We start from the raw sequence: 20,988 nt of genomic DNA, 5'->3' as shown, positions 1-20,988 counted from the left end.
ATTGACTAAGGCTGGTTAGTATCTCAAGTCTCCTTTTATTGGATAATTTAGATACTCAGAGAAGGAAAAAAGGAAAAGACTGAGGAAGAAGGACTCAACATAATACTTGTTTCCATTGCTCTCCTAAGATCCCTGCTCTGCTAGCATCGTTCAACAAATTCTGCTTCTTTGAGAGTCTTAAAATCTGTCAAGAACTTCATTTTTTGCTGCTTATCTACCTTTCTCTAGGGTCATTCTCCCACCTTCTTCAATAACATAAGCATCTGACTGAATGTCTTCCTCTCCAAGCTCTCTAACCATCCTTGGGTAACTTCAGTAATGTGTTATATGATGCTTGTGTCACTTTATCCTCTTACTTCACATCCCAAAAGCTCAACAAAGAACTGAAAAAGGTGGTGCAAGCAAGTAAAGTGTGGAATGAAAGATGGTTTTCCATCAGCTATCCACAAAAGTGGTCACTGACCTTCTAACCTCACCACCACCTGGAACTGCTCAGTCTTCAAGACTATCTGGTAGGAGTGGAAATTTCAATCTCCTGTCCTTGTACCTCTCACAATTATCCTGAAACAGGTGCTCATCTTTACTGCAACCTCTAGCATCGCTGCTCATTCCTTGTCTACCTTTATGTCTCTTCCCTTCCTTCACAGTCTTGACAATCCTAAAAGTTTCCATTGCAACAAGACAAAGTAACTATGGTTTCCTACTTGGAATTTTTTTTAAACATCCCACTCCATCCTCTGTACCTGTACAACATCTGTCCCCCAGGCTTGGAATGCTCTTTTTTCTCATGTCTTGGTTTCTCTGGCTTCCTTCACAGCTCAACTTAAGTCCACTCTTCTGTAAGAAGAGATTCCCAGTTCTCCCAGCTACTAATGCCTTCCTCTATCAAATTACCTTCCATCTATTCTGTAACTACACTGTATGTGTAGAAACATTTTCTCCTCCTTTAAAATGTGAGCTCCTTAAAAGGAATTCCTTTTACCTTTTTTATCTCCTACAATTAACGTGAAACCTGGCACAAAGCTGTTGTTCATCCTCATTTTGAAGAGGACCAACGGCATCAGAGGGTGACGTCTTAACTTGCAAGAAAACTGATTTGAAGTGAGGCAGTGTTGTCCAAAGTCATCAGCTTCCTCTCTTCCAGAATCATTGAAGTTCAGAGGCAGGACAAAAGCCAGGATGCCTGGTGATGACCCAGGATGAGCTTTGTGTCTCTGATATCAGAACAAGCTCTAAGCACACTTTCATGACCATTGGAGCAAACCATTCTCTTCTACCCATTTCTCCAGGGGTAGTTTTCCCAAGCTTGGACCAGATGCTCCTCTAAATCACTAATGATCTGTCAGTTACCACCACAATAAGCACATGGTCAATGATGATGACTTAACTGTACTCTCGAATCCCTTACTCTTTTATCTTTTTTTTTTAACCCCAACTTTCTATTTTAGTAACAACTTGGAAAAGCAAAGGCTAGACCAACAACAGGACTAAAATGACTTGCTCAGGGGTCACACAGCTAGTAAGTGTCTGGGGCCATATTTGAACCTAGATCCTCCCACTCACAGGCCTGGTACTCTCTCCACTGTGCTACCTAGTTGCACACTCTTTTATTTTTCTAGCATTTCTATCCTACAACTCTCTAATCTGGGTCACTCAAATCCATCTCCATCCAGGCAGTTCTGGAATAGTTCACAAAACTGTGCCAATTGGATCCACCACAATTTAGGATACCTAAAACCAACAGAGCTCTCACTACTACAAAGCAATCCATTCTGATAAAAGAAAAAGGTCTTTGGTTGGCTATTTTCACACTCCCCAAAGGGACTCTCAAATGATCTTATCTGTCATTTCCATTCTAGCCCTTTTCATCTAGCCAGATTCTCAGAAGATGAACTTCCTTCCTACTTTTCTGTCTGTCACAATTTCCCTCACTATCCTCTGTGTCCTCAGACATGCTCTCCCCCCTTTTTCTTTGCAGTCTCAGAGGATAAGGTCCTTCTTGCCAAGGATAACTACAATATTTGTGTCCTTGTGCTCTTCTCAGTGTCCTCCAGGACCTGGATCCATCAATCATTCCCTGTCTCTTTTCCATCTTCAATCTTTGTAAGCTTACTTCTTTGCTAACTATAACTGTCCTTGAAACATCTGTTCACACATGTGTGTATATGTATGTGCACACATATATAAACTTTAAATTCTCTCATACATATTACAAATATATAAAGATTGATGTATATATATATACATCTATATATATATAAAGGTATTGTGAGTATATAAATAAGATATATGCATATATCTTCTCTTGGTCCTATCAGTATCTCTTCAAGCTTTTTTTTAAAACCATGCCATAGCCAAAAATTGCACCTAGTAGTCAAACATTAGGTGGTAAACCTATCCACACTTAAATTAGGTTGATCCATGGATAAGTAGACTGTATTCTTGGACCTAGATTCAAAGGGCTTCTGCCATAGAAGAACCTGGCAGGACTTACACAAACTATCATCCTATAATTTCTCATCCTTTTCACTGCTAAACTTCTAGAAACAATATATTTTACATTTACTATTTCTATTTCCTTATCATTTCTTCACACTTCAAACCTCTATCTACAATCTGGTTTCCATTCCTAGCACTCTAAATCAAGCTGTCTTCTCCCAAATTACCAATAATATCTTAGTCACCAAATCCAATGCCCCTTTCTCCCTCTTTATCCTCTGTGATATTTCTGTAGCTAATAATGGTCAGTTTCTTCTAGGTTCTCTCTCTATCTCTCTCTCATATTCAAAGATATTTTATTTTCCCAATTACATGTAATAATTTTCAACATACATTTTACACAATTATAAGATCCAAACCATCTCCCTCTCTCCCTTCCTTCCTTCCCTCTCTGCTCCTGGAGATGCTAAGCAATTTGATCTGGGCCATACATGTATTATCATGCCAAATACACTTTCATATCGGTCATTGTTGTAAGAGCACACTCATACAAAACCATAAATAAACTGATGCAAAAGATAATATGCTTTGATCTGTATTCTGACTCCACCATTTTTTTCTCTGAGGGTGGATAGCATTCCCAGTCATAATTCCGTCAGAATGCATGTGCTGAGAGTAGCCAAGTTTTTCAGTTGATAATATTGCTGTTATTGTGTATAGTGCTCTCCTGGTTCTATTTATTTTTTCACTCTATATTAATTCATGTAGATCTTTCCAGCTTTTTCTGAAATCATCTTGCTTACCATTTCTTATGGCACAATAGTATTCCATCACCATCATATACCACAGCTTGTTTAGCCATTCCCCAATTGATGGACATTCTCTCAATTTCCAATTCTTTGCCACCACAAAAAAGCTGATTTTTGTACAAGTAGAGAACGTTCTTTCTCTTGATTTTGCTCCTGCCTCTATTAATACTCCTCTGACTCTTTTGAAGGTTTGTATTCTTGTCACCTCCCTAAATATGGATGTTCCCTCAAGCCTCTGTCTTCAGCTTTATTCTCTTCTCTCGACATATTCTCTCTCATTGTGATCTCATCCATTCACATGGCTTTCAGTAAGAGCCTCCACATTCAGATGGCTCCCCATCCGTATCTAGCCCCCAGACTCTATAGAGTCCTACATCTCTCAACTAGATGTCCCGTTGGTACCTCAAACTCAGCATATACAAAACTGAACTTATCTTCTCCCATCAAGCCTGCCCTTCCGCCCAGGTTCCCTATTTCTGTTGATGACACGTCACTATCCTCTCAGTCAAACATACTCAAAACCTCAGAATCCTCTTGGACTCTTCCATATCCATCCCTGCCCCCAGCATCCCATCAGTTGCCAATTCTGTCGGCTTCTCCTATAATCTCTCTTGAATGTCACTTTATCTGCTCTCACACTGTCATCATCCCATTTCATCCCCTCATCACCTCTTGCTGACACTGCTCGAACAGCGTCCTAAATAATCTCCCAGCTCTTCAGTCTCTCCTCTTCAATCCATCCTTCACATAGCTGGCAAAATGATCTCTCTAAAGTAAAGGTTTGAGCCGATGTCTTTGCTAATCCAATCCTTTAGAGGCTCCCTATCACTAGTTCTTTCTTAAAATATAAACACTGTAGCCTGGCATTCATGACCCTCCAACGAGCAGGCTCTCAGTCTAACTTTCCAACCAGATTCTACACAAATCCACTTTCTATAACCCATGTTACAGACAAATGGGGAAACAATGCACTGATCTCCCCTCTCCATTTCCCACCTGGCTACCTTCCTGATTTCATCATCTCTGGAAGATTCTGCAAGACGAAATTAACTCAGAAACTCAAACTGCCTATGCACCCCCTTCCCCTAAAGCCCTTCATTCTCTCTGATCAGAGAGGGTAGAGGATAGATGCTGGAAAGCTCCGCCAAGATCTTTCACTATTTCAGGGTCAGTTTCCATGTGGGTACTTTCCTTCATCATCTCCAGAAACTCATCATTCTGCAAGAAGCTCTCCCCTCCCGAGATCATTTCCCACTCTAGCTATGTGACTTCATCAGGACCTCCATATCTCCCTTACTCATTTTCCCCATTAAATTGTGAACTGAAAGCAGGTAGTATCTTAAACTTTTCTTTGTATCCCCACAGCACTTAGGACAAAACCTGGAATGAAATAGGCACTTAATCTTTACTGACTTTCTGATTGATTCTCCACACATTCCCACAGCCAGTCACTCCCTTAACACCCCACATTCCCTCCAAATCTGGAACACATTCCCTCATTTGTACCTGCCTGCTGAAATTCTCTCCCTTCCAACTCAGATGCTAACTACCTACTCCTTGATATCCATAAAGTCTTTGTCCCTCCTCAGATTTTCCCAGGACACTTAATCTGGATTTTTCCTTCATTCACTTGGACTTTCAATCTCAATTTCCTAATCTGTAAAGTGGGGATGATTAATAGTACCTACTCCATGGCGATGCTGGGAGAATCACTTAGACAATATATGTAAGCATGTTTTGCAATCTTAATTTGTGATATAAATACTAGTTATTATTGTTACCTTTAATCGGGCTTATTTATACATAGTTTACATCCCTTATAATGTAAGCATCTTGATGGCAAAAACTTAAAAAAAGTCTTCATCTTAATTTTCCAGAGACTTGCACAATATGTTGTACATAATCAGTGCTTAATAAAAGATGACTAAATTGAGGAAATGGGCTTTACCAAACATTTCATAATAGTTCATGAGACTGGGTCCAAGGTACTTAAAAATACTTCTTGACAATTATCCAATACAAATCACATCAAGTACACAAATTCAACTTACAGATATATTAAAATGCATTCTCAAATTCAAAATAAATTCCTCTTCATATCTAATAGTTGTATTTATGCCACTACTAAATCAGAAATCCTTGCCCTATGTGCTAAAACATATTTTATATTTTCAAATTCTTTTTCAATTGTAATTCTCATTCTAACATCATTCCTAGAAAATTTATGCTAGTTTTAGCTACTGTCAAAATGTAATTGCGATTCACACTAAAAAATAAAATTGTGACTCAATTTTCAGATTAAAAGGGGATAACAAAAATCATGCTTAATTTCAACAGCAATATTTATACATGAATTTCCATCATTATAGTTCTATTGGAGTACACTTAGAAGAATGTATTTTGGTGGCTATTTTTTTCTCTAACCTGTTACAAAAAGGACCTGAACATGGGAGCATGACAGTAAAGTTCCAACAAACTACAGAGTACATATACAGACTTCCCACTAAATGTTGTTAATATAATTTTTTGGAAAAGGTTTATTGATGTTCTTTGTTTTCACATTATAAACATTTACAGATTACTCTCATTTTTGTGGGAGGTCATTTGTAACCAAACAAAACAGTTAAGTAAAACTAATACTAAGGTGACTTCATCTGAAGATGCATGGAACATTTCACCTTTGTAGTACTCCTTTGCTACTCTATTTTAAGAAAATTAACAGAACCTATTTCTTTTCCTCTCCCTACTCCATTGGGAAAAAAGGAAAAATAAATTTATTTTAGCAAATATACACAATCAAAAAAATAAATTCTTTCATATCATATTCCCTACATATCCCATTCTGTATCCCAAATTCATCACCTCTCTATAATGGATGGTTTCCTCTGTCTCTACTTATTTCAAATTATTATCCTTTAAGTTTTTCCTTTTAAGCTTTTTTTTTACTATCCTTTTTTCAAGATGTGAGATTTCTTTTGTTTATGACTAATTCCTCCCTGAATCTACCCTCCCTCTCATAGTTCCCTTTCCTTTATTCCTGCCTTATCTATATCCTGTAGAGTTGAATGTATTTCTACACTAAACTCTTTAGTATATATGTATGTGTGTGTGTTCATCCCTCTCTTGACCAATTCAATTGATGCTGCTCTATTCTTCCTTCCATAATATGCATATAGTTCTACTTATAAAATCCAATTATTTGTCTTCTTTTTTAAACCCTTACCTTCTGTCTTAGAATCAATACTGTGTATTGGTGCCAAGGCAGAAGAGCAGTAAGTGCTAGGAATTTAGGGTTGAGTGACTTGCCCAGGGTCACACAGCTAAGAAGTAACTGAGGCCAAATTTGAACCTAGGACCTCCCATCTCTAAGCCTGGTTCTCTATCCACTGGGCCATCTAGCTCCCTACCAATTATGTGTCTTAACAAATTCTCTCCATTTTTCTCTCATTTTCCCTTAATTTATTCTCTCCTCTCTTCTGCTTTTCTTTTTTTTTTTCCTAATAGCATCCTCAAAACATGACAAAACTATGGGTCTTCTATTTCAGTTGATTCTTTCATCCCTTGTGACATTAGGATTCTAAAAGAACCATTTTCGACATCTCTTCCCCATGAGAATATAAACAATTCCTCTTATAAAGTCCCTTCTGATTATTCACTTGTAGTTAACATTTCTTATATTTTTACTTGAACATAATATAATGGCAAATAAAACACAGAATAAAGCTATTTCCCATAGGATCAAAAGAGATTCTGTAAGACTGTGACAAAAATGTGAAATATGCTTGTCATCTCTAAAGAGCAATCCCAAATCATTCTTCTTCATTCTTATAACTCTGAAGGTTATAATTATAACATTTTTAAAGAGTACACCTAGAAGCAAATAGTATTTTTAGTAAGAGAAAGAAATGCTCCAAATTTCTTTCTAGGAAAGAATAAGGAAGAAAAATGATCAGGGAACTGATCTATTGAGAGGAAGTATCCAGATGGAATCTGTTTTTGTGATCCTTTATCAGATAGTATCATCCTCTGCATCTTATATTACTCAGAGCTCCTCAGAAACAGATTTTTCTCATTAAACTTAATTATCATGTGCAGCTATACTTGGAAAACCATGAGGAAAATTTGGAGCAACTATAAACTGCCCCTTTCATAGACAGGCATTTTGGTTACAATAGGACTAATTTTCTGTCTGTTCTTCAGGTATCTGTTTCTCTCCTCATCATTTTAAATGAGAGATGGCTCTCTGGGAAAGGGTAAGGAGAAGGAATACATGAGGAATTAAGTAAATATAAATATAAAATATTTTTAAAAAGTTAAAAAAATTATCTGAAATTTTGTTTCTTTCTCAAATCGATGTTACCAGTTTTCCTTATATAAATTCACTTTTTCTTCCCCTGTCAGCCACCAAAATATGTTCATATATAACAGGGCTGTTACCTAACACTTACTTCAAAACTATTTCTCATTGTTTGCTAGTTATAGGTCATAAATGAATGAAAAAAACAACAAGGGGCAGAATAAAAATTTTTTCTTCATTTTTCAAATGAATATTCTTGCAGAGATCTAAAAATACTATTTAATTTTTAAAAAAAACTATTGAAATCTGGTAGATTCCCCCCTTCTCGAGTCAAAGACCATATACTGCTATGAAATTTTAAATGGTATTATCTTAATTATGGCATGCTAGTTTCACAATATCCACTTTGACTAATACAATGTAATATGTATGTGTGTATATATATATTTGAGTACATATATGTGGAGAGGGGTGTAGACAGCCCTCCCCACACATATATCCAATTTAATATACACCTAAGTAACACTCAATCTAAATATTTGTTAAGGGGATGCTAGATGGTACAGTAGATAAGAGCCAGGTATAGAGATGGTCCTGGGTTCAACTGTGGCATCAGATGCTTCCTAGCTATATGACCTGGGCAAGTCACTTAAATCCATTTAGGCATTTATTTAGCCTTTGCCCTTCTATGTCCTAGAGTTGTTATTAAGATAGAAAATGAAGTTTTATAAATATATACATTTATTAAGTGCCTACAATATATGACATTGTATAAAGTTTGAAGAGACCACAACAAAAATTACATAGTTGCTGCCTTCAAGGAGCTTACATTCTATTGGGTAAAATTAATATAGATTTGCATAAGTAATGATGGATTTAAAGCAGAGACTTCAAAATAAATCCAAGTATATGGTCAGTGTTTTATTTATAACGTCTGAAACCACCATATTAGGTGCCGAAAATGTTAATACCATATTTAATTGGCTGCTACTCATTTCCACATTTTCCCAGTTTCCCTCACTCAAACATATTTAGAGGACAAAAGCAAGAAATATTTCTTTCCCTGAAAAATTCCCCCCATTCCTTTTTCTTCTGAATGAATAATCATGTATTATTCTTTATACATGTAAATAAAAATATCTTTAGGACATATGCTTTAAGCAATTTTGCCTTTCTGGCCTCATTAGCACACTGTTCTAATTGAATTAGCCAAGTTAAGCAACTAGCTAACCAGTACAGACTGTTTTTCCAAGAAAAAGATGTAGAGAACCACTGCTGGAAGGATTTCACGATGCAACCTATTTCTTAGAATGATCCTCCTAATAATGCTGTTTCTAAATCACAGTCCACTTTTAGATACCACCATAGAAGCTGGGTCCCCTGTCACTGGGACCCTGAACTGTGTAGGGACCAGAGAGATTGTGGCAGAGGCAGATGCTCTCCTCTAGATTCCGCATCTGGAAATTCACTACCATGTTAGACAGAGAGATAAAAAGGAAATCCCCTACCTTTCACTGAGGCTCCTCCACAATTGTGCACCTGAAATAAAAAAATTAAACTCAACTCAAATACTTTGTTTTAACCATTTTCTCTTAGGCAATCATCCAAACAAATTAAAATTAAATCATTTTCCAAACAACTTGAAATTTACAACTAAAAAAAATCCAAAACTTACCCATTAAAAATTTTGCACTAAAAATTACCATTCCAAAAAATCTAAAACTTACTCACTAAAAACTGATTTCTCAGGTAAGTTTTGAACTTAAAAATAAATGATGATTATCAAGTTGTCTGAGAAGCAGGGTAGAATTATGGATGGAAAGCTGACTTAAGAATCAGTCCTAGGCTGAAGCACTGATTCTGACATATTCTATCTTTGTGACCACAATCAAGTTCCTTTATGTCCCAGTTCTCCAGTCAACAATCTAGAACAATAATAAGTTATAAATGAGTTGCCTACATGCAACCAAGGGGGAATTTTCCACACCAGAAGTTCCCTATGTGGCTTCTCTACCTCATACTTAACCCAAATTCAGTTTAAAAGAAAAAGTTCCATTATAAACTTGTAATATAGTAACAATATAGTAACAGAGCCATAAGATGAAATATTTACTTTCATTTGCTCCTTATTTTATATCGAAAATTCTTAAGGAAATTTAGTAATTTTTATGTTCTTACAATTAAATTTTCAGAGTGAAACTAACATGAATAGTTACAAAATATGACAAAATAGCCAAAGGGGAATAATGCTTTAAAAAATCAATCTTCTGATTTGTGGATATGGACCAGAGTAAGATTGAAAATGATTATGTTTTGGATTCATGCAAAGGTTTAGTAATTCTTTTACTAATTTTAATCTGACTTAAGTGTCTCATTTAGCTCCTACTCAAAACCAATTTATTAGAGGAGGTCAGATTCTGAGGTAGCTAATTTAGCTGTGTAGAGAGTCTCTATGAGATATTTAGATGGCTAGGATACTTTATGGGCAAAAGTCTTCCTTCAATAAGAGGAGGAGACTGAAAAAAGTCACTATCACAAGGACTAATAAGGTTTTTTTTTCCCTTTTTATCAAGAAGCAGCAATACCATTTTCAGATGTCTGCAGTGACGGTTCCTGGTAATGCAGAAGGCCCTTTAAGTTGCATCTACCTAATAAAATCAATTCTAGGTTTCTTTATTTTTGCTTCAGAATTTAAAGAGATATGCACCAGTTGGCCTAAATATAAAAGCTCTTAAGTTTTTTTATAGTGAATTCTTCAAGTCTAAATATGACATGAAAAACTTTGAGTATATAGAAAAATTAGTAAATTGACCTACTAAAGTTATATTGATTATTAACTCAGGAAGGGAATTTAAGAGTGGTCTAGATTATTATAATCATATTACATAATAGTAGACTATTTCCCTAAAGACACCAAACTCAAAAGGTCAATAAAATGTTGTAATCATGGGACAGTAGCAATTAGGAAAGATACCACAAAACAAAAAAGAAAACATTATTCTACCATTGTACAAAACCACTGTGTTTGTACTTGGAATAGCCTGTGCTGTTAGGATCCTTGCAATCAAGACATATGTAACTGAGCTGAATGTCATCTAATGGGGTCAAAGGGATGGAAGGGTTCCCATATGAGGGCAGATTTTTAAAATTAGGACAAACATCTTGAAATGGAAACAGAAAAGGAATTATGGATGAAATGCATCATATCATGAAGACATGACTATAAAATCCAAGAAAGGCAATTCTTAAAGGCTGCCTATGAAGCTTGAAAGAGCAAAATACAAATAAGGAAAAGGTAGTAAAATAATGGGATTGACTAATATAATCTGGTTCATAACCACAGATCAGAAGATTGACCTTTCAAAGCATAAAGAGTATACATCTTTATTCCTCTTTGGCCCCTTCTCTAACATAATTTAGAATTGTTCATGATACTTTCACATTTGAAAATTTTACTGTAAGAACATTAATAATTTTGCTTACTTTTTTATTAATCATATCATCATCTCTCACAGCAGATAATCTGAAATGCATAAAATTAGGTATAGACACAAAAGGTAAAGTTTTAAAATGAAATTTTTATTTTTAGTAAATTAAAACATTAAATACAATCTGTGATTAATTTAATGCTAACTCCTGTCCCCAAGAAGATGGGGAGTAAAAATAAAAATATAGAACCCAAAAGAGATTTGGGTAAATTCATGGGTGACAGATGCCTAATCTTTGAAACTGACATCAGCTGTTACAATATCATAAATACAGATATTTATATAGCTCTTTTTGGTTACAAAGCAATTTACAACCAGGAGTGTTCTGGAGTCAGCTCATAAAGGCTCTTCAGAGCCAAATGATAAATTTTCAGCATATGCATTTACAGTTAAGAAATTAGTATATGCTACAAATTAGGGCTTGATTTGTTTTGCTGATTTTGAGGTTTAAAAAAAAACAATAGATCAAATGTTAATAATGCAAGTTAAACTTAATGTGAAGTGTTTTTTCAGAGACCTATAAATGAGCACACTCATATTTATAATCTTCACAACTCTGTGAGGTAGATAGTATAAGTATTATCGTCATTTTACAGACAAGGAAAAGTACTCAGAGGTATTAAGTCACTTAAGATCATAAGAGTTAGAGCTTGAAAAGATCTTAAAGATCATTTGTTCCAAACTCTTCACTATATAAAATAAGAACACTGAGGTCCAGAGACATTGTCATTTGCTCAATGTTCAAATTGAAAGCTAGCTTGGAGGCCAATGTCCTTCCTACTATAGCATGTTGCCTCTATGCCATCAGGTAGAATGCCCTTCCACAAAACATCCTCTGGTGACATGTTGGAGATGAGGATGGATGCCATCCAACAGTCATAGAACCTAAGGATTTATAGATGGAAAGGACATTAGAGATTTGTCCAGTTCTCTTACTTGATTTAAGAGAAATGAAGCTCAGAAAAATTAAAACACTTGTCCAAGTTCAAGTAGGCAGTAAAATGGTAGGGATGAAAATTGAGGTCCTTTGACTCCCAACATCCTACCAGAGACCCATCTAAGCCAATTTTAGGATTTACATTGGAGACTTTACCACAATCATTTTCCAATTTTTTCCATTTTCTATTTTCTACACAGTGAATTAAAATGTTCTAAGCCAAATTCTTTCCTAATTATTAACCAAAGGTATCTAGTAAGTAGCAAAAGTCCACACATAGTTATCTTCCCAGGATAGTTTTGTATTCATGTACCTAAGATGGCTTCCTGATTTACAAATTGGTAAGTAGGATTCCCCCAATAAAGAGAAAGTTTTGATCAGGGCTTTAAATAAATAAGCTTAAAAATTTTTAATCTAGTTAAGCAGTGTCTATTTCAATTTGTTAAAGCAATTTTCAACAATTTCAGATTTTTTAACTTACTAATAATGCATTTTCATTAACCAGATTGTTTTTGTACTCATTCTTTTTAAAATAAATGATCATTTCTTCCATTAAATGCTTCACAGTTTTGAAACCATGATTCAAATATTCCTCCACATTTGGGCAGAACTTGCTGGCACATTAGCACAGAGAGCAATGCATTAGTAAATGGGTTGATTTCTGCATATGAAGAAGATATATACTTAATTGTTATACTCATTATTAGGAGGAGTTCACTTAGGAGAAGAAAAAGAGATTAAAAGACCTCCTGAACAAAGCAGTAAATATTAAGCACAGTTAATATCTTTTCCAAGTTCAACAATGTCTAATGGGGCCATCAGACATCAATGAAACCATGATGGAATAGAGAAGAGGTACATTCTACTAATTCCATGACAGCATAGGATGGAAAGTTCTGGAGAAACGTGAGAAGTAAGAGAGTAACTAAATTGGTGAGCTTCCTTACCTTTCATTCTAGATAATACCATATCTTTTATTATCTGCATAATTACACGCCCAAGTATCATGACTGAAATCAGGTGATATACTCTCCAGGGTGTCAGTGCAAGAAACCTAGAATATTAAGAGATGAATAATCATTATTGCAATTTCAATGAGGAGCCTTAAAATTCTTCGTTGGACAGTATTCATCCCAAAGCCATAGCATTACTCCTATGCAACCAGAATTACAGACAATATGCCAAAGAAAATCTTGCATTTCCCCAAAATATAAAACTACTCCAAATTTGGTGAATTGTCTACTATAAAACCCTACACAGGATGGAAATTTTATCTTAGGTATAATCCAAATTATAAGCACAGTACTAATCAAAATAATAAGCCCTTGATAAATAGTCAATGAATTAGATATAGTATATTCATAAAGGTTTAGAGAAAAAGTAGTTAAATCTTTTGTTGTGGCATGGACCCTTTGGACAGTCTAATTAAGCTTATAGACCCCATTCTCAGAAAAATGTTTTTAAATAAAATAAAATGGCAGAGGATTGTAAAGGAAATAGAGTTATCAAATATTTTTATTTGATCAATTCATATGACATACAGTGAAAAACAGTGATCAAAATATCAAAATATTTTTAAGAACAAGTTCATGGACCCTAAGAAAAGAATCCTTGGGTTAGAAACACAAAACTGCAGGATTCAGAAAAGTTGTTAGACACTGGCTGGGATGATTATTTGTTAACACAATCTCCCTCCCGTTTTCTCTCTTCCTAAACCAAAGCACTCTCCTCCAACTCTCCTGGTCTCTTACCAACTATGAGGATATTTTTAGTATGTGGTTTAGAGTTGGTTAGAACTTCAGAAATCATCTACAGAATAATCTCCTCATTTGACAGAGAAGGAACCTGAGAGCTCCAGAAAGTTGAATCATTTACCCAACATCACATGGGGAGAAGCGCAGAAGTGAAATTCAAATCCAAGTCTTCTGACTACAAATTAGATTTTCATTTAGCCTCCCACTTCCCTCTTCACTAATCTGACAAATGTTTATGGACTTAATTGCCAAATCTTATGTCTTTTCTCAGTCCCTGTCGTTGACCTCGGAGCATTTGAGATGGCTGACTGCCTTCTGCCTCCTGGATGCTCTCTAATCTCCGGGATTTTGTGATCCTGCTCTCCCTTGGGTCTCTTACCTTTTCTGATCATTCCTCATTTTCTTTTACTGATTCATCATCCATATCATGCCCACTAACTGAAGGCCCCTCACCTACCCAAGGCTTTGTCCTGAGTCTTCTTCTGTCTCTACCCTCAGCCTCCTTGGGGACGTTTTCAGTTTCCACGGGTTAATGTATTTCTACAACTGTGTAGCTACTAAGTTCAGGTCCTAATCACTTCTCACTGGAGTTATCATAATAGTCTTTAAAAAAATAAATAAGAACCCTTATCTTCCCTCTTAGAATTAATACTGAGTATATTGGTTCCAAGGCAGAAGAGTGGTAAGGGCTAGGCAATGGGGATTAAGTGACTTGTCCAGGGTCACACAACTGGGAAGTATCTGAGGCCACATTTGATCCCAGGACCTCCCATCTCTAGGCTTGGTTCTCCACCCAGCTGTGCCCTACAATAGACTTCTAACTGACCTCCTCCATTCCCCATTCCAATCCTTCCTCCACAACATCAATATAACAATGTCAACTCCCTCTCCTTAATAAACTCCATTGGTTCCTTATCATCTCCAAGATTAAAGGAGATTCCCTTGATCAGCATTTAAAACCTTATACTGTATAGATGGAAAAATATTGAACCCCAGGACTACATTCCCCATAATTCCTTTTGTATTTCCCAGCATCCTTTTCCCTTTGTTTACATGTGTCTTCATGTGATTTGTATATAACTTTTTGGGACTCCTCCCTCTTTCTCTTTTTTGGAGACCTCAGCTGGAGTTACTTAGCTCCCTTTTAACTCTAGTTTTTATTTTAGTAAATCTTATAATTTAATAATATGATATTATTAATTATAAATTATAATTTTATTAATATATTATGTTACAGAAATAAAATGTAATGCTTGAGTTATTGTATATTTAATTCTCACAACACAATCTGCTCCCAACCTTTCCACCATCTACTCTCTGTCCTAACCTTGTCATTGCTCTCACACAGACCTCCATTCACATCTCTAGGAAGTGGCACAAGATGCCCCCCCCCTCCAGTATGGAATGTACTTCTTCCTCCCATCAGTCTCTCAGAATCCCAGATTCACCTCCACCATCTTTCTTTCTTTTGGCTTGAACCTGACCCTGGAGGAGTTCCAGCTAAGGACCTTGGACTGCTTCTATTTTCCCTTATAACTATCACGTGGGTGAGTGAAAAAGGCTGACTCCCTTCCCTGGCTTTCCTGGAGGTACTAACCTCTGGAGAGCACCCTGGTCTGGGAGGAGGCCTCCTGGCTAAAACCTTTGTTAATTGACCTTTAGGTCCTCAACTGGGCCTTCTGGAGTCCTGCCAGAGTAAAGCCAGGGCTTGAGCGATAGTCTAGCTCATTAAGCTAGATTTCTTACTCTGCCCTCTTTCTCATTTCTCTACTTTCACATTTTTTTATAAATAAATTTTATTTTTTTAAAATTTTTTATTTTATATATTTTATAAATAAATTGCTAAAAAAATAATTTGGAATTGATTAATTCCTGGCAACCATACTCTTAAAAAATCTAGTCCAAATCCTTACAACTACATGAGGCCTTTCCTGATTCCCTGGGTTTCTAGTGCCCATCACCTTGTATTTATTTTGTATATGCCTACATAGGGTACATGCTGCTTACTCGGACAGAATGTGAACTCCATAAAGGCAGGAATTGTTTCCCTCTTGCCCCTGTCTTCTCCTCTCCCATCATGTATGGATGGTAGGAAGGAAGGAAGGAAGCAAGAAATGAAGGAAGCAAGGAAGCAAGGAAGGAAGGGAGGGAGAGAGGGAGGGAGGAAGGAAGGAAGGAAGGGATGGAGGGAGGGAGGAAGGATGGAAAGGAGGAAGCAAGGAAGGGAGGAAGGAAGGGAGGGAGAGAGGGAGGAAGGAAGGAAGGGAGGAAGCAAGGAAGGGAGGAAGCAAGGAAGGAAGGAAGGAAGGAAGGAAGGAATCCTAGAGATCAAGTCTAATCCCCCTGATTTTACAGATAAAGGAAGTGAGGCTCAGAGAGTCAGAGATCCAAACAAGATAGGGCACTATGTGTTCTGGGGGGAGACATTTAAGAATAAGAAACATTTCTTGGTCTGAAGAAGAGTACAAATAAGAATGTGCCACTGCAGTAAGAGAGATCCATTCTCTGCATTTTACAAATAAGAAAACTGAGTCCCAGAGAATTTAAGCAATGTGTCTGGAATTACACAGCTAGCATTCAAACCTAGGAATGAGGGAAGACTATAGATGAAACAACACCAAGGCATGAAAAGAATGAGACACGTTTACGAAGTAGTGAATGATCCAATTGGCCTAGAACATATGGTACTGGAAAGAAAAGAACAGGAGATAAAGCTAGAAAGATAAGTGGAGACCGAGTGAATAACACAATCAACACAACAAATATTTGTGATCTTTTGGCCTGTGTCACTGAACTACTTATGTTAAATAAACCCTTTAAAATCCCAGGTGCAAAGAGTCAACAAACTCCTCCTGCTTCTTTTTTTAAACCCTTCCCTTCCCTCTTAGAGTCAATACTATGTATTGGCTCCAAGGCAGAAGAGCAGGAAGGGCTAGGCGGTGGTGACTTGCCCAGGATCATAAGCGACAGGAATTCTCTGAAGCCACATTTGAACCCAGGACCTCTGGTCTCTGGGCCTGGCTCTCCATCCACTGAACCCCCTAGCTGCTCCTCCCAGCCCCCTGCTTCTTTAGATCTTCTTAGAACAATTTTTCTTATAGTATCGTGCCCTATCTCCGTTCTCTGTAAGCTGAACGTGCCAGTCATGCTGACCTCAGGGCTGGACACTGGCCCTGGCTCTGGCTGTTTTCAAGCTCTCTAGTAATGCTTCTGCTCCTGACTCTGGCTCAGGCCTTCCTTAACCTGTGTCTTCTGAGTGTATTCTGGTCCTGGACCTACCATACCTTTTAGTGTTTTCAAAAAGCCTTGACTTGGCTTCCTCTTTCTAGATTCTATCCCTGCACTGTCCTGAGGCTTCCAAGAACCAGCTCAGAACCTGACCTCCTTTCTCATCTAGGGGAGTTGTTCTAAGACTGTGCACCCCGTCCCTGGCTCTCAAATGCCCTCCAGTGGCCTATCTGCAGCACAAGTTTTTCCCTTGTACCCCAGGACAACCTGATTTTCTATTTCTCCGCCTCTTCCTAATAGCATTTTTTTGGGAGGGGTTTGAAGAAAGAAGTAAAAATTACTTTCATTCTCCACAATAAACAGCTTCACAAATAATTAGTTTTAAATAGGTCAAATGATGGTCCAGAATCACTTACTCCTGAGACATTTTTCTTACCTTTTTTTCCCCTTTTGGATCATTTCTCCTATCTAGGTTGAAAATGCTTATTATTACTACATTACTACAACTATTCATATTTATATCAAAGCATTTTAAAGTGTACAAAGCTTTTTCTTCTCTAAGCAGCAGGACAAAAAAAAACCTACTTTCTCTAGCATTAACTCTACACATCAGATACTAACTTCTGGAGATTAATCCCTACTTTGGAAGGGAGGCAAAAATTTCAGAGAGATTCTTAAACATATTTTGAATCATACAGTATCAAAGTCTAAATTCTGTTTTGATCAGCTTAGATGATTTATCACTAATTCACCTCCTTGTATCTACTGGCAACAGGCAATGGAGTCTTTCTCCAGGGGCCTCCATTCACCAGAAGCACACAAATAGGGAGGAAATAAAGGAACAGAAATCCACCACCTATAAATAGTACCTCAAAGACACAGCAAAAGCTTTGGCTCCTAAATCAATTGTACAAAAAAATTAAGCCATTCTCCAGTTTATAAATGGGCAAGGGACATGAACAGGCAGTTTTCAGCCAAAGAAATCAAAACTATTGATAAACACATGAAAAAGTGCTCTACATCTCTTATATCAGAGAGATGCAAATCAAAACAACTCTGAGGTATCACCTCACACCTAGCAGATTGGCTGACATGACAGCAAAGGAAAGTAATGAATGCTGGAGGGGATGTGGCAAAGTAGGGACATTAATGCATTGCTCGTAGAGTTGTAAATTGATTCCAGCCATTCTGGAGAACAATTTGGAACTATGCCCAAAGGGTGATAAAAGACTGTCTGCCCTTTGATCCAGTCATAGCACTGCTGGGTTTGTACCCCAAAGAGATAATAAGGAAAAAGACCTGTACAAGAATATTCATAGCTGCACTCTTTGTGGTGGCCAAAAATTGGAAAATGAGGGGATGCCCTTCAGTTGGAGAATGGCTGAACAAATTGTGGTCTATGTTGGTGATGGAATACTATTGTGCTAAAAGGAATAATAAAGTGGAGGAGTTCCATGGAGACTGGAACAACCTCCAGGAAGTGATGCAGAGTGAAAAGAGCAGAACCAGGAAAACATTGTACACAGAGATGGATACACTGTGACACAATCGAATGTAATCGACTTCTCTACTAGCAACAATGCAATGACCCAGGAAAATTCTGAGGGACTGATGAGAAAGAACGCTATCCACATCCAGAGAAAGAACTGTGGGAGTAGAAACACAGAGGAAAAACAATTGCTTGATCACATGGTTCAATGGGGATATGATTGGGGATGTAGACTTTAAACCAGGGGTCCCCAAACTTTTTACACAGGGGGCCAGTTCACTGGCCTTCAGACCATTGGAGGACCGCACTATAAAAACCTAACCCCAATCCTAACCCTAAATTCGTACAGTATACACAGTGTGGAATCCCCTCCCCCAGATCACTGCTCACCATGCTGAAGTCTTCCATTGTGCAGCCACATAAATAACCCTTTGCATAGTGCCTCCTGCTAAGGCACTATGCAAAGGATTATGTAAGCACCTACCCTCACCCCCCACCCCCATACAATACTCCTCTCACTAAAGAGGTACCCCTTCCAGAAGTGCAGTGGGGGCCAGATACATGGTCTCAGGGGCTGCATGTGGCCCGAGGGCTGTAGTTTGGGGACCCCTGCTCTAAACAATCACTTAGGTGCAAATACTAATAATATGGAAATAGGTCTTGATCAATGACACATGTAAAACCCAGTGGAATTGCTCATTGGCTACAAAAGTGCGGTGGGAGGAGGGGAGGGCAGGAACATGATTCATGTAACCATGGAAAAATATTCTTAATTAATTAATTAAACTTAAATTCTTTAAAGAAAAAAAGGCTCTGGCTCCACCATCTCACAGGGATCATAAGGAAGTACCCTGGTAATGATTATGTCTTTTAGTCAGTCTCCCAACAGCCATGAGTGGGAAAAGCTACTTGAGCCCACTTCTGCTTTTATCTCTTTATGATCCTGAGTACCCACTTTCTTCCTTGATAATTTCTCACCAATTGGGGAGAAAGAAGTAATGGATTGAGCCACACAGCTATGGCTTGCTAATAGCATGTGGGTGTTGCATGCCCATGAGAGAAATATACCATTGTCATACCAAAAAACTGGCACACTTCCCTCACCGTGGCAATACAGAGTAAAGAAACATTCAGAGCATGGCTCTGATCCCAGGATCTACCCTCAAGCCCAGGCTGAAGTCCGAAGTACAATAACCAAGGAAGGAATCCTATAACCAAAGAGGAACCTCAGTCCCTCTGGACCATCAGGACCTCTCAGCAGGCTGATAGGTGAGGCCAGCAGCAGACTACCCCCAAAAGATCCAAACTTAGATCAAGAACTGCAGAGATCAGTTATACAGTGAGCAGATTTTGCTCCAAACATATTATTATGGGAGCACTTAAAGCTTGAAGGTTTCCAGTCTGAGTTGTTAAGCCAGCAGAAAAATGTAAGAAGATAGAGTCTAGCCTAGACATTCCCATTTATCACCACCCTTCCCAAAGTACACAAAATTCAGTCCAGCATAAAGTCCAAAGTCTGGAAGTAGGCTAGAAAAATGAGCAAAAAACAAAACAAAACAACAACAACAAAAATCAACCTCATCATTAAAAGCAAAGATGGTAAGAGAAGCTCAAGACACAAACTAGGAGAATGACTCCAAAACATCTGAAGGTCAGCATAGCTCAGACACAAGTTCAACCAGAATTACTGGAAGAATTTAAGCTAAACTTTTTAAAACCTAAAAAATGGTTTTTAAAAATGAGAGTGGTAAAGGAAAAAATGGGGCAAGGGGGATGAGAGCTATTGAAGTAACATATGAAAAGAGAATTGTCATTTAAGAATAAGAGGTTTAACCTTATCCAAGAAAATAACTCCCTGAAAATTATAATCAACCAAAAAGAAGTTAATTATTCGATGAGATATCAAGACATATTCAAACTCAAAAAACTAAAAGAATATAAAATGTGAGGTACTTCACGTTTTTAGCAAAAGTAACAGACAGGGAAAACAGATCAAGTAAGAAGAATTTAAGATTTAATGGAATACCTGAAAGCCATGACCAAAAAAAGGTCCTAGAAACATATTTTTTCAAATCTTAAAAGAAAACTGCCCTGAGAACCAAAGGGCAAAATTAAAGTTGAAAGGCTCTACTGACCAACTCCTAAAAGAAACCTCAAAATGAAAACTCTCAGGAATATTACATTAAAAAACTAGAGTTTCCAGGTCAAAGAAAAAATATGCAAGACAGAAAGAAAGAAAGAAGTACTAAGGAATCAGTCAGGATCACATGAGATTTAGCATACCACAAAAAAAGAAGTGGAAGGACTGGAATAAGATATTCCAGAAGGCAAAAGATCTAGCATTACAGCCAAAAATAAATTACCCAGAAAAATTCAGTATAATCCTACAGGGTAAAAAATGGACCATTAATGAAAGAGAACTTCCAAACATTTTTGATGAAAAAAGAGAGTAGAAATTTGGCATACAAATATAAGACTTGAAAGAGACATAAAAATGAAATGTTTCTATTTGTTGATATTATCAATAATAAAAAAGAAAATTAAATT

At 37.1% G+C, this 20,988-nt stretch overlaps 1 protein-coding gene across 2 annotated transcripts in view; it reads right to left on the bottom strand.

The window, feature by feature from the left end:
* Positions 1-20,988, bottom strand: part of RETREG1 (reticulophagy regulator 1) — a 191,944-nt gene that overhangs the window by 113,064 nt on the left and 57,892 nt on the right. For both annotated transcript variants that reach the window (XM_007486834.3, XM_056824279.1), the window contains 2 exons: positions 12,918-13,024; positions 9,054-9,084 (listed from right to left, as the gene is read on the bottom strand). In XM_007486834.3, coding sequence (XP_007486896.1) covers positions 9,054-9,084; positions 12,918-13,024 — 138 coding nt within the window. The remainder of the gene's footprint in view (positions 1-9,053; positions 9,085-12,917; positions 13,025-20,988) is intronic.

Source organism: Monodelphis domestica, chromosome 3 (genome assembly GCF_027887165.1).
Source record: "Monodelphis domestica isolate mMonDom1 chromosome 3, mMonDom1.pri, whole genome shotgun sequence".
NCBI lineage: Eukaryota > Metazoa > Chordata > Mammalia > Didelphimorphia > Didelphidae > Monodelphis > Monodelphis domestica.
The sequence above is the reverse complement of the archived record's forward strand: the minus strand, read 5'-3'. Positions and strand labels throughout refer to the sequence as shown.